This window comes from Pseudorasbora parva, chromosome 16 (genome assembly GCF_024679245.1).
Source record: "Pseudorasbora parva isolate DD20220531a chromosome 16, ASM2467924v1, whole genome shotgun sequence".
Taxonomy (NCBI): domain Eukaryota; kingdom Metazoa; phylum Chordata; class Actinopteri; order Cypriniformes; family Gobionidae; genus Pseudorasbora; species Pseudorasbora parva.
The window spans coordinates 35,918,078-35,932,621 of NC_090187.1; the positions used below are offsets into that span (position 1 = coordinate 35,918,078).

General features: G+C 37.1%; 1 protein-coding gene across 1 annotated transcript in view; it reads right to left on the reverse strand.

Annotated features, from left to right (window-relative positions):
- The window catches only part of cttnbp2 (cortactin binding protein 2), a 51,780-nt gene extending 40,554 nt beyond the window's left edge, over window positions 1-11,226 (reverse strand). Inside the window, exons 1-2 of the mRNA XM_067420543.1 lie at window positions 10,911-11,226; window positions 7,316-7,423 (exon numbers count right to left, since the gene is read on the reverse strand). Of these exons, the coding sequence (XP_067276644.1) occupies window positions 7,316-7,423; window positions 10,911-10,991 (189 nt within the window). The 5' untranslated portion in view covers window positions 10,992-11,226. The remainder of the gene's footprint in view (window positions 1-7,315; window positions 7,424-10,910) is intronic.
- Between the last annotated feature and the right edge of the window lie 3,318 nt (window positions 11,227-14,544).

The window sequence follows — 14,544 nt, forward strand, 5'->3', positions numbered from 1 at the left end:
CTTTCTACCAAGTAAATCTGTTTATCTGCCATCACAAACAAATTAGTATTAATTCCCCCCGATCCCCCCCCCCCCCATCTGATAAACAATTGAATTAATATAAACTTTGGCAACATTGTCCAGTCTAATACCATAATCTAGTAAATCTGGCGCATTATGGTGCATCAGGACAATTCCAGTCTATTAGAACACAATGTGATAGATTAATAATAGATAAAAACTTATATTGGGGCATCTGTGTGCTGTTAAGCTGTGAGGGTTAAGACACCATTTCCACATCATAACCCTAATCTCTCTCAAAGAGAGTCTGGTGGAGCGGTGGCTGTCACATCAACAGGGCTGGTCTTCATCTGGCCTTCAGCCAGAAATAACAGCGAGTTAACATGTGCCCATGACCTGAGCGCTCACTCAAACAGCTAATCACCCAGACGGGATGCTCCCTACCACAGTGCCATCACATTGAACAACATCACGTTCAAAATGACAGTCAAGTATGTGCTGGCCTCCTGCTAAACCAAATTCTGACATTTGCAAATCCTCAAATGATCTGCTTTTCTGAATTTTTGCCTGTTGGACACCAAAACCTCTCTATTGATTCCCACCTACTATATTAGATGACTCAGTTGACTTTATGAAATGGTGGTCACCCCTTTCTTTCACTTCTGCACACAACTGCACTAAAAAGCTTGAAGGATACTGGTTCAGCGCTCTTTTCTGGTAAATCCTGCTTTAAATTGTTCAGGCAAAAAGAAAGCCATTAGGGTAAAAGCAAACAAAATGGCTGACTCAGATGCTTGCGGTGCTTGATTTATTCTTGCTTATGTGGAATTTCCAGTTTGCAATGATTCTTTATCTTTCGTGTTTACAAATGATTGAGAGTGCACTTCTAAATAAACAGGAGGGTGCTGGAAAATACGTCAGACGGGGGCCAATAAATTCAATTGATTTTCAACTGTTTAGATACTGTTTTCATATTCTCAAAACATGCGCTTCTGTCCAACCATTCAGCCACCCACACGCACAAACACTCGACTGACTGTCCTCTGCCTCGCCGAATGGCAGCCCGAGGATCAGCTAAGCTGCTCTTACAGACACGTGCATTTGGAATTATGGTTCTGCTTCTTGCATTTGACAGATAAAATGTAAAATGTGATAGAAAGGAAGGGTGTGGAGAGAGAGAGAGAGAGAGAGAGAGAGAGAGAGAGAGAGAGAGAGAGAGAGAGAGAGAGAGAGAGAGAGAGAGAGAGAGAGAGAGAGAGAGAGAGAGAGAGAGAGAGAGAGAGAGAGAGAGAGAGAGAGAGAGAGAGAGAGAGAGAGAGAGAGAGAGAGAGAGAGACTCAAATACTCGGACAGAACATAAACAGCTCCAAGCTGTTCTCTTTGATTTTCATGCTACATTCAGGTACCAATATTTAGAGTAACAGAGTCCAAAATTACCCACAAATGGTAATATAATATAATATAATATAATATAATATAATATAATATAATATAATATAATATAATATAATATAATATAATATAATGTAATGTAATGTAATGTAATGTAATGTAATGTAATGTAATGTAATATAAATATTCTGCCTACCTAACAGTGATATACAAATATGAAAATATAACATTATAATTAAATGTAAATATAGAACATAAAGATAATACAAATTATTACTGATAAATTATTATTGATAATACAACACAAATACAAGATAATATAGAATTTTAAAAATATATAAACTCCAAAAGAGTCCTCGCACCTTTGCACTTGAGGTCTAAATATTAATAAATATTCACACAAATATTTAGATCCAAAATGACCACCTATTAGTGATATAAAAATAAAATAAATATTTAATTAAAATAATAAATAAAATAAATAAAAAATGTAATACAAAATAGTATTTAATTCAATTAAATTTAAGCCATGTTGCAGTACTGTGAAGTTACCGGGCAGCGGTGATTTGGGGATTGGCGAGTGTTAATTTTGGCCCCTGTACACAGACAACAGTGTGTCTGTGTGCTATTTTTATCTGTGTCGCACAGGGAAATTACTCTTACCCATCTACCACAAAAAGAATGTATCAAAATGTACGTCGCTCCTTGTAATAGCCACTTGAATGTGAACGGGGCAGTGGATTCAGTAAATATGCATTTACATCACAACAGAGGCTAAACATGTTCACTGTCACAAACAATCACTCATATGCATGCAGAGGATGCATCCAGTATCCAGTTTCGTTTAGCGATGATGACCTGACACTAGCTCACGTGGCAGTGCTAGAGAGTGTGTTCAGAATGGCTTCTTCTAATCATAGCAACACAGGCAGAAAAGCAGCCAATCACGTTAATAGTGCTGAAGCAACCACATAGCCTACACAACTCCAATTAATCCAGGTCAAGTTTTTGCCAATGCTCTTGTAAGTTTTAGTGAAACAAAAGAAAGTAACCTAAAAAAAAAGGGAGAGTAGTTGTGAACTTCTTGGCTCGAAAGGTACAGGCTCTGTTCCAGAACCTAAAGAGCTGCCTACGTAGGCAGCATTTTAAGGCATTGATGCATGCTACCAACGTAAAGACTTTCCCATAAAACTTCTTTAGTTGAAATTCTAATGCAGCATCACATACTTTGCTGAGAAGGCAATCCCATAATTCATGGCTACAAGCTAAGTGAAAAAAGCCACCAAGATAGCAGAAAAAAATATACCTGTAATTCATTAATTGCCGAAAAAAATAATATATATATAGCGCTATATAAATGTAATGAATTATTATTATTATTATTAATATATATATTTCATATAATTAAAATGGACTATTTTACAGAATATTTGTGAGCTACACATTTTATGCTGCTTAGCAACATGCTAACACCAACCTTTCTTGATACTGTTTGTGTATCAGTCAAATATCATGCGCATTTCACATGAAAAAACACTGTTTATGACACATGGAGTGGCTGCTTATGTAGAGCCTTCCAAATCAGTCCCAATGAGATTTTATTTGAAGAAGGCATTAAAGGAATAGTTCACACAAAAGTGAAAATGACCCCATCATTTACTCAACCTCGAGCCATCCTAAGTGTAAATTACTCTCTTCTTTCAGCCAAACACAATTGGAGTTATATTTTTTAAAAATCCAGTCTCTTCCAAGCTTTATAGCAGGAGTGAGTAGCTCCTGAGTGTTTGAAGCTCCAAAAAGTCCATCCATCATAAACAGTAATCCATACAGCTCTGAGGGTTTAATAAAGGCTTCCTGAAGGGAAGCAATGCATTTTTTGTAAGAAAAATATCCCTATTTATAACTTTATAAACTACAATCACTGTCCTCTGGTAACAGCTGTATGCAAGTCGAGATCCAGCAGAAGAGTGACCTCTGACCCTACGCATGATGTAGGATGTAGGCATAGCTTAAGCTTAGGTAATATATGTTCAAACATATACGGCTGTGCAACAAACTCAAGATTCGCCAACATTTCTCTTTAACATTGAGTAAAAAAAGCCAGAATTAGCCAAGAGGCTATTTTTCATCTGTAGTTCCTTGGCAAAGATGTTAAAAGAGCAATGAAATATGACACAAATATACATAGTTAATAACAACAAAAAACAAATCCAAAAAACATGACCGGTGTTTTGTTTTGCTCTATCCTCTGCACTTCCGCTTTTGTAAATGCATCAGCCTCTAGTCTTATAAAGCTTGGAAGAGCCAGGATATGTTTTTTAATATAACTCAGATTGTGTTTGGCTGAAAGAATGAAGTCATTTACACCTAGGATGGCTTGAGGGTATGGGATCATTTTAATTTTTTGGGTGAACTGTCACTTTAAAGCGGTCACATTAATCAAATATATGCATAATTCTGAGTTAGAAAAATTCTGTTGGTCAGCAACAGCAAATCCTAGTGCATGTGGAAATCTTTCTCCCCTTACGTGAAGGTACCAATCTGGATTTCTATTGAAATAATTGGATTTTGGCTGTGAAAATTCACAGAATAAAGGTAAATGTGACTGCACCTTTAAACCTACAGTAACCTCAAGAGATTTTGGAACGGAGACATACTGTTTCTTGCTACAATAAAGAACTTACAAAGCATCCAACAACATTTAACCACCCTAATTAGTACCCTAATGTTTGTAGGCTACCATAACCACTACCAGCTTCACCAACTACTGGGAAGTAAACAGTTTGGCTATGACTAAACCATCATGGACATTTATGCTAGTTTTAGCCTTTTTTTTTCAGCAGGAAAATTTAAAATAACATAATAACAAACTAATGTGTAGAAGATTACCTTATAAACTACACTGTGACAGAAAAGTTACTCTGTAGGCCTGCCATTGTGCACAGATCTGATTATTACAGTCAACAATTTTGGCTTTATGAATGGAAATAAGTAGCCTGGTCCTAACAGAGTATCTATATTCTACATCCCTACATATATTCTACATATGGGACTAGTCATTGCTTCAAAATGATCTGTCTGCACCAAAGACCATCCATTTTTCCTGGGGTGAACTTGCAATGCTAGTTGACATTAGTTGAGGTGTAGTGATGTGAGTGGAAATAATGGGCTGGCTTTGAATATCTGAATGTCCGAGGGTTTATAGGCATGTGACTTCACAGTTAATCTGCTTATGTCCCTCCATTGTTTCTGATGAAAAACGATATATTGCACGGAGCTTTTTCAGCTTGCTAATTAATCGAACAGCTGACAGCTTCTTAATAATGCATAGGATTGCTGCTTTCATCTCCCATGCATCAACTGCAGTATTTACAGTGTGGCCTAGAAAAAAAAACATGTAATTATTTGGCTTTTTGGTAATTATTTGGTATGTCTAAAAGTCAGCATGGAGGCTGACCCTATCACCATCTCCCTACGGAAACAAACAAGACCATTGTGCTTGAGCTGGTTGCTGTGGAAAGAGAACGAGGGATGATGGTGGGAGAGAAAGAGATAGAATATCCGCAGGGGGGGAAACCAGCTGGGAAATACTTGCAGCCAAGGGAACAGAATTACAAAGAGAGCAGCCACTAAAATGCATGGAAATCACCCCAGAGTGAAGCGGAAGAGGGGGAATGACACAAGCGAACATCACAGACCTGCATAAACTAAGCAAAACAGAGACAGGAAGGGAGATTGAGATGGAAACTGGAGACAGAAAATGTGCCCATCATTGCCAATACACTGGCCTAGAAACTCACACAGATGCACAGAACTAGAACACCAGAAAATATAGTGACACTCCTGACCTCAATTTTGAAAGTATATCCTTTTTTAATCTCAATCATATGTACTTGTGAACATCTGACCTTAATGCTAAGATAAATAGGGGCAAATTCTGTACCAAGACCTTACAATTCCCTTGACTCAGCTTCTCTGCCAAACCCTAAACACTTTTTATCTCCAAAAGACTTTTCCCCCCTCTCTTCCTAGTGTGCCTGGATCGTCAAAAACTGTAAGTACACTATACAATCTGCTCAGTTACTGGGATTTTCACACACAACCATTTCTAGGGTTTACAAAGAATGGTGTGAAAAGGGAAAAACATCCAGTATGCGGCAGCCCTGTGGGCGAAAATGCCTTGTTGATGCTAGAGGGCAGATGAGATTGGGCCGACTGATTCAAGCTGATAAAAAGCAACTTTGACTGAAATAACCACTCATTACAACGTAGGTATGCAGCAAAGCATTTGTGAAGCCACAACACACACAACCTTGAGGCGGATGGGCTACAACAGCAGAAGAACCCACCGGGTACCACTCATCTCCTCTAAAAATAGGACAAAGAGGCTACAATTTTCACAAGCTCACCAAAATTGGACAGTTGAAGGCTGGAAAAATGTTGCCTGGTCTGATAAGTCTCGATTTCTGTTGAGACATTCAGATGGTAGAGTCAGAATTTTGCATAAACAGAATGAGAACATGGATCCATCATGCCTTGTTACCACTGTGCAGGCTGGTGGTGGTGGTGTAATGGTGTGGGGGATGAATTCTTGGCACACTTTAGGCCCCTAAGTGCCAATTGGGCATTGTTTAAATGCCACGGCCTACCTGAGCATTGTTTCTGACCATGTCCATCCCTTTATGACCACCATGTACCCATACTTTTATGGCTACTTCCAGCAGGATAATGCACCATGTCAGAAAGCTTGAATCATTTCAAATTGGTTTCTTGAACATGACAATGAGTTCACTGTACTAAAATGGCCCCCTCAGTCACCAGATCTCAACCCAATAGAGCATCTTTGGGATGTGGTGGAACGGGAGCTTCGTGCCCTGGATGTGCATCCCACAAATCTCCATCAACTGCAAGATGCTATCCTATCAATATGGGCCAACATTTCTAAAGAATGCTTTCAGCACCTTGTTGAATCAATGCCACATAGTATTAAGGCAGTTCTGAAGGTAAAAGGGGGTCAAACACAGTATAAGTATGGTGTTCCTAATAATCATTTAGGTGTGTGTATATTGCAATTTAAAGTGTGCTACTTTAATACATTTTATTTATTCCTGTGATGCAAAGATGAATTTTCAGCATCAACGTCACACAATCATTCAGAATCAATCAAAAATCATTCTAATTTTCTAATTTGGTGGGGACTTTTTTATTGTTATCAAAATTGTAAACAGTTTTGCTGCTTAATATTTTTGTGGAAACTGTGATATGTTTTTGTGATATTATCCTTTGATGAATAGAAAGCATTTATTTGAAAATATATCTTGAAAAATATTTTGTAACACTTTAAATGTCTCCATCCTTGCTGAATAATTATATCAATTTTTTCTCTTTATTTAAAATCCTACTGCCCAGTATTGGTGAGATCACAGCTAAAATGAGTAAAACCTTTATGAAAATGATGATGAAAAACAAAAATATCAGTCCTGAAGGGAACCAAATTTTGGAATTTGTCATTGTGAAAGCCAAATTAATCTATGATACTACATCCCAAAATATAAACATCCAGTTGAGCAGAAACTAAATCAGTTCCAAAAAATCTCATTAAAAAACGTAAATGGACTACATTTGCAAGCCTAAGCGATAAATATATGGTTAATTGATTTTTTTATTGAAGTCCTCAGCATCTTTTCCCCTAATATTTATGGCCTTTTAACTTTTAAAACTTATAGGAAAACATATTGAGAGACAAGGATTTGGATAATAAGGCATGGGCCCTGCATTCCCATGTGCCTAACTGCTCTAATATACCATGAGCACATGCAGCACCCACTGTGACAGCCTTCAATATTATGAGAAGAATGTTGTTATTTGATAAATGTATTCTCTACAAAAGTAGGACCTAGCGGTGCAGAGATTTCATACTCACCCTAAGAGCTTCAATGACCAGGTCTCTAGCCTCAAGTTCTCCCTCCATGATGCTCAGAAGGGTCAGGAGCTCTGGTTTGCTCAGGTTGTCGATGTTCAATTCGCATTTCTGAAATACAGAGCAAGAAGTCGAGCCTTGTTACAGAAAAATGACACTGCATGTCTCAGATGGTCTATTAGATCCTTGGCAGAGAAGGTGTTGAGTGGGAAACGATCTCACCGCCCACAGTATATTAAGTTTTTTTTACTGAAATATTAACCAGCTACTTTTCAAACCAGCCTTGTCTGAGCTCCCTTAGGTAGTAATTAGGGATCTACAGGGTTGTCCCTAAACCTGTGGAATTATTTACATGGTTTACACAAACATGAGTGCATTTCTTAAACTATTGGGTTTTATTATATCAATTATTGCTTTTTGCTGATGGTTTTAATAAGGAAATAATCAGCAGAAAAAACTATAGGGCAAAAATTATACATCTTCATCTCTAACAAGTACTGTATTTAACTAGACCTAATTTTCCTTATAAAAAAAGGCTAATGAGCTATTAATAAAACAATTCATGAATTATACAGCTTTATAAAAACCATCATTTCAATTATAATGCCCTACAGACATATAGTACTTGATTTTAATTCTACATTTTTTATTCTGTTTTACTAGAGCATACAGAATAACTAAACAGCAGTGATACAATCTTTGAATGCAATATAATTAAATTAGGGATATGCAATAAAATAGCCAGAAAATGAGATAACATCACAAAGCAAAATAAAGACAAAGAAAATGGCTTCTAAACTAAATTTCAAATATTCGGGCCTGTAGCTAGGACTAGTCTAGCTCTAGTGACCTTTCCACAAATGATGTGTCTACCTTGTTAAAGATCAACTTCTAATGTTCCAGTATGTAAGGACTATAACGAGTTAGTCTCTATGGGACTAACTATCACTGATCTCTGTGTAATGAAAAATAAGAGAGTAGTGAATGGTTAATCAAAAAGTAAATGTGTCCAGCCTTTCCGTTGTGATTCTAACTGCAACACTGATCTAAGATTTTAGATCCACGTCTGAAACTGAAGGTTTCTTGCACCTTAAAGGGATAGTTCCCCCAAAAATGAGCCCATGATGATTTACTCAAACTCAAGCCATCCTAGGTATATATGACATTCTTCTTTCAGATGAATACAATCAGAGTTATTTTCAGAAATGTCCTGACTATTATAAGCATTATAATGGCAGTAAATGGCAGTCCACAATTTGGAGCCCAAAATCGTGCATCTATCCATAATAAAATAAATCCATACAGCTCTATGGGTTTAATAAAGGCCTTCTGCAGAGAAACATTGGGGTTTTGTAAAAATAATATCTATATTTAGCACGTTATAATGAAAAATATCTAGCCTTCTGTATTCAACTTACGGAAAAAGTGTAACTGGCACAACATATGACATTGAACGTAGCTAGTGTAAGCGTTTTGAAATGTGCAAAGCATTACATTTTCTTTGTAAGTTGAATACGCAAGGCGGTCTGGTGGAAACTAAATCATTTACTTTATAAAAAGCCATATTGATTACTTTTATAATGGATGGATGCACTTTTGTGGGCTTCAAATTTTGGGCTGCCATTTACTATCATTATAAAGCTTGGATTAGCCAGGGCATTCTTTAATATAACTCTGATTGTATTCATCTGAAAGAAGAATGTCATAAACAGACGGCTTGAGGGTGAGTAAACCATGGACTAACTTTTGGGTGAACTATCCCTTTAAACTGAAAATGTTAGTCACTATAATCTTTGTTTTCTATTGTTTGTTCTTGGAGAAATTAATAAGGAATTGGATAAAACTTGCAATTCCAGCCAATCGTGAGAATCCACAGATAAAGCAATACTGAGTGTGCTGAGGTTGAAAAAAAAAAAAAAGTCAATACTGGTCAGTGGGCGATGCTCAAGCACACAATCTCTGCTTGAATGCAATGTAAAGCTATTCTTTTTTCAAGCAATATTTTGCTATGAATATGGGTCAGAGTCAGACCACCAAAGTAAACTTGATAAACAAAACTCCCCCCAAATAAACTATTGATGGGCTTTACATACCTTTGTAAGGGTATGTAGCCCTTGAGAAAGGTGTCTGGGTAGATGCACAAGACAGAGATTTATGACTTAACGCCAGTGGCCAATGGCCAGCGCTGAAGTCTGCGCACCTGTTCAACCCAACTCTAAATGTAAAGGGGCCTCGAGCAGTTAAAGCAGCTCAGATCGTTTGGGTGACACAGTACTCTGAACTATGCCAGCTGAGTCACTAAAATTCAGACCGATTTAGAAACATCTCCAGTGAACACCCCCCACCCCACCAAACCGCCTCCGCTTCATTACATCAGTCTTTTCACTACATTTTTGTGCATTGGTAAAACAATAAACTGGCTCGGTATTGCACTCCAAAGTGGTGTTTTTCTTTTCAGTCATGCAAATTAATTTTAAAAGACGGATGGTAAGATGATGGCAAATCTTACTACTGAAACTAAAGACCACCCTTTACCGTAAGACACTGCATGCAGATCAATACATTGGAGAGCAAGAAGAACCTCTGAGGCAACTGTACTGGCGGGCTCTATAGCAACTCTCCTGGGGGTAATATTGATTAGATTTTTAAGGTGGTAAGTGGGGTTCATATATGTTGATAACTTGTCATCAGAATGTGTGAAACTCAATTAGCATTCTAATCACAATGAATAAATGTATTCTTTATATAAGAATGTATAGACTTTATACACACACATATAAATGCATGTACCGAATGTATGTATGTATGTATGTATGCATGTATGTAGGCTATGTATACACCCACACACACACACACACACATATATATATATATATATATATATATATATATATATATATATATATATATATATATATATATATATATATATATATATATATATATCAGTATAATACATATTTAAATCATAATACATTAAATAATGAATTGTATAATAAATTGTCTCATTATTGATTTAACAAAACGTATTATACAGTTTATTTATTTATGTATTAGCCTACACTTTATATTTGCATTATACGGATAATGTAATGTGTGTATACATACATTTGTATATTTTATTAGGTAACTAAATATTACATTGTGCAAATAACCATATTATAAAAGCAGTTGATGATATTGATAATATATTGATTTCAATTATGGTATTTCAAAACGTGTCAATAGCAGCTATTATAAATGCAACAAAATATGCAATAATTGTAAGGTAACCATCTTCTAGGCTTACCATGGTAATATCGCACGCAGCTGCACATTAAAGATACAATAAGAAAAACATATCGTCCTTCAAACAATATTGTGCTCTGCCCCAAATAAAGGATACTATAGGAAATCTAAATGTCAAATAATAACAAAGTATCCCGCAAAAATATATAGTATTTCAGTCTCCTCCACATTCAGACGGACCACCGTAACACATCCACTGATAGTTTTGATTCACAGCACTGGACGATTCCTATTCTATTCAAACAATTAACATTCGCGATAATGTTCATTGCGGCAGACAGATGTAATTTTATGCGTAAATGTTTCTCACCGCCTCGACGCTTCCATGGCCAGTGGTTACCAGTGTTTGTAGCGGAGGTGGCTGCTCCCCTTTCGCTCCGTCCGACGCCATCTTCTCACTGTAGAGGACTGTTCAAGCTTAAGCACCACACACCACATCAAATAACGCATTCGGCACTGATTTAACTATTACACTGCTGCAAAAGAATCGCAGAGAGCCGATAATTCATCTTCCAGCTGTAAATGCGTTGAGTAGGGCAGTGGATGTACGGTGAGGACTAGATTTTGACGGGGCGCAGGTTGTGCAGCTCAGTCCAGATGTAAACCTGAAAAGAGGTGTGAACCTACCGCTTTTGAGGGAGTGACATGAACGCGGTCCTATTTTTGCAGTGCTTGGGTTAACCTCTCTGTCGCCAGTTGATTTTGTAATTGAAGATGGGGTAAAAAACATATAGTGAAGAATGGAACTTGACATTATGAGATGCCTTTGAGTCATGAACATGCGTAAAGATGTTCAAAATCTAGGCTCAATAAATGGCATGTTTGAATCCCCCTAGAACCAACACATTTCAAGGGAGAAATGATTATCATGAACAGCTAAAACGTTAAACACGTACGAAAAGGAAACTGATGTGTTATCTTAAAATAGTTTATGTTTATTAGCCTACATTAGTGTTTGTGTGGACTGTGTTCATTACATAACTTTATGAATGCTGCCCACACAAGTGATGAGAGAAATCAAAATGACAGGGAATGGAGATGTAATGAGGAAAGACACGTCTTTGGGTCAGAAACAAGTCATCATTTGGACACAGATGGGTCAAAACATCCGTCAGCAATGGTCATTTCAAGGTGAGAAAGTGATCAGAGGACAAAAAGTCCAAATTGAGCCAAGATATAAATAATAAAGTTAGTGCAATGATGACCTGCTAAATATATTGCATTTTTATAATTTTTTTATCATATCTATGAGAGGTCAGAAAAGAGCTGTGGTAAAGTCCTCAATGCCATAAATTTTTGAGCTCGCAGGAGAAATTGCATGCGACTGTGAGCAAATTTGTAGATTTTATGACCAACATTTTCAGGTAAGAAAGTAAAAATATTCATCAGAATATTTTTTTGCCTATCAAATCATTAAATTGTAGGTACGTTCATTTGATGCTTTGTATTTCTGCTAACTTTAAACCCACAGTTAGCCACATTATGGCTGTTAGTAGTGAGGATTGTAACAGTTTATTAAAAATGTAACAACCAATCCCTGTGAAGATTCCAATGAGTTATCAGTCACATCCTCTGTTGAGGCAGTCATTAGTTTTTTTGTTGCGTATCGAGGGATTTATTCAGTAAATGCGTTTCCATCATAGTTTATGCGCATGTCTTACCAGCTAAAAAATATCTGCCTCAATTGAACCCTCAAGTTTTTTGATGCTTCGATCCAGCATTTTTTATACAATATCTCGAAATTCACATTAAAATAGGTGGATCATGGAAACAGCTTATTGAACCCTTATGTGGCAGGAATACAGTACACTTACAAGTACACACACAAACACGTGTGGCAATTGTTTTACACTAATGTTCTCAAGAATGTTTTTTCTCTGCTTAAATTGTTCACAACTGTTCTTTCTTTGTTCTTCAATGGTGTTTATGCAAACAATTAGATAGAAAAACCTCTTTTCATAGACATAATGATTTTTATACTAAACTGTATCCCCTGACCATAAAACTACCTTCTAAACCAGGGCCTAAAAGACATTTCCTGCTGGACAAAGGACCATCCCCTTTAACTCAACCTTGCCAAGACAGAACTGCTTGTGGTTTTAGCCAACCCGATACTTCATCACAACTTTTCCATACAGCTAGACTAATCAACCATAACTCCTTCCAGGACAGCCAGAAACCGAGTTGGGATTGATGATCAGATAAACTTCACAGATTACATTGCTAACTGCCCAGTCCTGCAGATTTGCCTGCATATAGAAGGACCCAGCCCTATTGGAGCATGCTACAACTCCTTTCCCAAGCTTCTATCCATGCTTGACTTATATAATGATCTCTTTGCAGGCCTTCCAGCATGTACTGTCAAACCTCTGCAACTGATCTAGAACACGGCAGTGAGAGTGATCTTTAACACACTGAAGAGAGCTGGTCACACCTCAATTTATGCATTTCCACTGGCCACCAATAGCCGCTCACATCGAATTCAAGGCACTGATGTTTGCCTACTGAACAACCACTGGCTCTGCACCCCTATACCAAAACTCACTATTTCTTTTGCGCCCTCCAGAAGCTTGTGGTCTGCAAGTGAACGGTGCCTTGTGGAGCCGTCCCAAAAAGACACAAAATCACTCTCACATACTGTTGCCTGTTGGTGGAATAACCTGCCTTGCCTAACTCACCCTACTTTAAATAATGTGATCTTTATGTAAGAAAATGTCACACACACACACACACACACACACACACACACACACACACACACACACACACACACACACACACACACACACACACACACACACACACACACACACACATATAAATGTAAACCATCACAGAAAATGCACTGCATTTTTACATTTTCGAAAACATCATTCTATGATTAATGGGGACCAAAAAACAAGGACAAGGATTTTAGATCATGATGATAATTCCGAAAGCAAAAAGAAGAAATTTTGAACTATCGAATGTAAATCACGTAGGTCATAGTTCTCTCAGTGAAAACCAGTAGAGGTCATTTAATTTTTTTCTTTTTCTTTCTTTTTCTTCTTTTTTATAATGTATGGATAGAGCCAAATGGTTCTGACATTACTCCATTATACATAGCACCACTTTCTCTCCAATTACACTAAATTGGGGAGATTGCATACTTTGCACATAACACTTTAAGCCAATGCAACAGATCTGATGATGCAGGCTTTCATTATAATATAGATATATTGCTCACTGCCCTTAAAAGCTTAAAAAATTAAGTGGTATCAAACCTTCAAGACTATTGAATGCTAGTACTCACAGAAAGTAATTTGATTCCTTCCCGGCCTGGTGTTATTGCTTTCTAAGTATAAAAACCTGTCTATAATGCACTGCATTCTGTCAGCTACTCACAATATAATGTGGGCTTATGATCATAATGTGAGTATGTTTATCTAAATAGATAACCATTTACAATATACACAATGACTGAGGCCTAAGTTTATTGTGGATAAATCAATGTAATAATTTATTTAACCTGTAATTAAATCTGCAAAAGAAAATCTGCTGCAGACATACACATTAGCATATGCTTTTTATCTTTATTATCATCATGGTAATACATGGGTAACTATGGTCATGTATTGTCCCTCCCAGGTTGTGGCGCCCCCTTGGTTGAGGTCGACAACTTTCTATAAAAATATTGACTATGAGTAATTGACTGAAGTGCTATAAATGCACTAGTTTTTAGCAGACACCTTACAGGTGCAACCTAGAAACATCATCAGTAATGTAACCTGGGGTTATTGGGTGTTTCGGGTCTTTCAACATCATACACCCTCGCCCAGGTGACCTAGCAGGGATGATGAGTCCCTGACTAGGCAGCTTGTGTGATCCATGGATCACTAATGTTGAGCCACAGCCATCTTGGCTTCTCAGCTGCATCTGTGATATAGATCTTGAATTAGAATAAC